This window comes from Alexandromys fortis, unplaced genomic scaffold (genome assembly GCF_014885135.2).
Source record: "Alexandromys fortis isolate MF-2015 unplaced genomic scaffold, M_Fortis_MF-2015_v1.1 scaffold_25, whole genome shotgun sequence".
Taxonomy (NCBI): domain Eukaryota; kingdom Metazoa; phylum Chordata; class Mammalia; order Rodentia; family Cricetidae; genus Alexandromys; species Alexandromys fortis.
In genome coordinates, this window is record NW_026067904.1 from 1542108 (window position 1) to 1543403 (window position 1296).

At 47.1% G+C, this 1296-nt stretch overlaps 1 protein-coding gene across 1 annotated transcript in view; it reads left to right on the forward strand.

Moving 5' to 3' along the window:
* Window positions 1-607, forward strand: part of LOC126497049 (uncharacterized) — a 6707-nt gene extending 6100 nt beyond the window's left edge. The window contains exon 3 of the mRNA XM_050134838.1: window positions 4-607. Within this exon, the coding sequence (XP_049990795.1) occupies window positions 4-387 (384 nt within the window). The 3' untranslated portion in view covers window positions 388-607. The remainder of the gene's footprint in view (window positions 1-3) is intronic.
* Window positions 608-1296: the final 689 nt, after the last annotated feature.

Genomic DNA, 1296 nt, shown 5'->3' on the forward strand with positions numbered 1-1296 from the left:
AAGAGCCTGGATGGGCCCCAGCGGGAGACACTCAAAGCCATCCACGTGGCCTTGAACTGCTGTGGCCTAGCAGGAGGCGAGGAACAGTTTATCTCGGACATCTGCCCCCAAAAGCAAGTTCTTGAAACCTTCCAGGTTAAGTCCTGCCCAGAAGCCATCAGTGATGTCTTCAACAGCAAGTTTTACATCACTGTAGCAGTGATCATTGGCACGGCCATAATGATGATCTTCGGTGCAATTTTCAGCGAGGTCCTGTGCTGCGTCATCCAGGAGCCGAGAAATGATCCAGAGTCGGCCCGACCCAGAGGGGGAGCATCGGTCCGACCCACAGCGGGAACATGGGCCCGACCCAGAGCGGGAGCTCCGAGGACTAATGGGGCTGTTTGAATTTTTTAAATACTAATATTAGTATTTAAAAGACCTGGATAAATCCAGACCCCCCGCCCAGCAGGAAAAAATTGAGCATAAAATCTAAGCAGGGAGAGAAGAATGAGAAATCTGTGACTAGCCCGTTTACTAACTCTGTTTCAGGAACTAGCTGAAGATAAACTTAGATTGTAATCTTGAGAATAGTCTTGAGAAACAGGGAGTTGCCCCCTTGTGATCATCACCGGTATTTTCGAAATTTTTTCTGCCGCCCTCCCTACTCCCTTCGGATTACTGGGCTGCGGTTTCTTCCCTTAAGAACCCCTTCTCCCAGTTACTGGGTCGAACTCCTCCCCTGCGTGGGTTAGAGTCTCCTTGGCCCCAGTGCACTGGTAACCTGTCAATAAACCTTGTGTGATTGCAGCAAGGACTGTCTCTTGTGAGTTACTGGGGGGTTGTGGGGGGGAGGAGTCGTGTTATGCGGAGACTTGAGTGAGAGTCTTTCCACACTGGGGGTCTTTCATATTCATTATGTGTTTCTAAACAAAAGTTACTCTGGTTATTTTTGCTTGTTATGTTTAGCAAAAATCCTTCAATCAAAGGTGTGGGTCATGCCTTTAATCTCAGTATTTGGGGGGGGGGGGAGGCAGAGGCAGGCGCATCTCTGTGAGTTCAAGGCTAACCTGGCACAAGAGCTAGTTCTGGGACAGGCTCCGAAGCTACAGAGAGAAACAAACAAACAAAAAGATTCAAAAGATACATTTATTTATTTATGGCAGGTGGTGTTGGTATGGGCAACACAGAGGACACTTGTGGACACAACTCTCTTTCCACCTTGTGACTTTCCTTTAGCAGGAAACACCTTTATTTGCTCAGCCATCATCACCTCGCTTTTTTTCTTTAATTTTTTTTTTTTTTTTTTTGGTTTTT